At 59.5% G+C, this 1,122-nt stretch overlaps 1 protein-coding gene across 1 annotated transcript in view; it reads right to left on the minus strand.

Annotated features, from left to right (window-relative positions):
* Window positions 1-6: 6 nt before the first annotated feature.
* Window positions 7-1,122, minus strand: part of LOC112075608 (XK-related protein 6) — a gene marked incomplete at its 5' end in the record, with an annotated part of 2,826 nt that continues 1,710 nt past the window's right edge. Inside the window, one exon of the mRNA XM_024142577.2 lies at window positions 7-1,102. Coding sequence (XP_023998345.1) covers window positions 132-1,102 — 971 coding nt within the window. The remainder of the gene's footprint in view (window positions 1,103-1,122) is intronic.

Raw genomic sequence — 1,122 nt, forward strand, 5'->3', positions numbered from 1 at the left:
GACTGGGAGGTGAAAGAGAGAGCACCAAATATAGAAGAGGAGATGATCCAGGAAGAACAGAACGAGAGAAAGAGAGAGAGAGAGAGAGAGAGAGTTAGAGAGTGTGGGGGAGAAGGAAGGAGAGTATTCCTTCAGAGAGAGGACTCGTACTGCAGTAGCTCATATAGGAGCGGCCCATCCCTATACCTGATGCCCACCGCGTTGGGGCTGATGTACTGCAGCACGTTTATGGTCCTGCGGAGCCGTCGATCCACAAAGTGTACGTCCCAGGCCGGGTAACGCTTTCTGGGCATATCTATCTTGATGAGGGGCCCCTCTGGCCGGATGGGTCTCCCGGCCGCATCCACCGGCTCTGTGGACCTCACCTGGAACACAGGTAGACAGGTGTCCGTAGCCTCCTCATCCTGCCCATTGTAATCCCCCGCAAAGGCCCGTGTTGGGGTGGCTTGAGAGGCTCGGGGGCCCGGGGTGGGGGCCATGGGCTCGGCTTCGGGAGGCAAGGGGAGGCCCCACAGCAGCTCAGCGCAGCAGGAGGAGGCCAGGACCCGGAGCCCTGGGCCCATGGGGTGCAACACCCCGTAATACAGCACCATGCAGGCCACGCCCGAGGCGAAGCACAAGAAGACGCCGCAGAGGGCGGAGCCGGCGTAGGCGTCGGTGGTYGCGGGGTCGCGGTAGGCGTACCAGAGAGCGGTGAGCACGGCGTTCTCCAGTAGCACCACGGTGTAGTAGGTGACCATACGGTAGCGTGTCCGACCCTCCCGCACGTTGAACCAGCAGAACACATAGACCACACCCACCACCATGTTAAACAGAATCTCCTCCCACTTGGACATGCAGAAGTCGGTGCCACCGTGGATTATCCAGAAGGCCATAGCGCACCAGTGCATCACCACAAATATGCCAAAGTAGAGATGGAACACGGAGGCAAACAGGGCGAAGGAGAGGACCCGGGAAGAGATGGTGAAGAGGCGCCAGAACAGGTGTACCAGGGCCCCACGGTAGCTCATACTCTTCTTGTCGTCACGTGAGTCACGCAGGAGCTTGTGATAGGAGGCCAGCACCCAGGACAGGGACAGGAGAGAGGCCAGCACAGACATACCTAGAGAGAAAGGAGAAGGA

Source organism: Salvelinus sp. IW2-2015, unplaced genomic scaffold (genome assembly GCF_002910315.2).
Source record: "Salvelinus sp. IW2-2015 unplaced genomic scaffold, ASM291031v2 Un_scaffold3271, whole genome shotgun sequence".
Lineage (NCBI taxonomy): Eukaryota > Metazoa > Chordata > Actinopteri > Salmoniformes > Salmonidae > Salvelinus > Salvelinus sp. IW2-2015.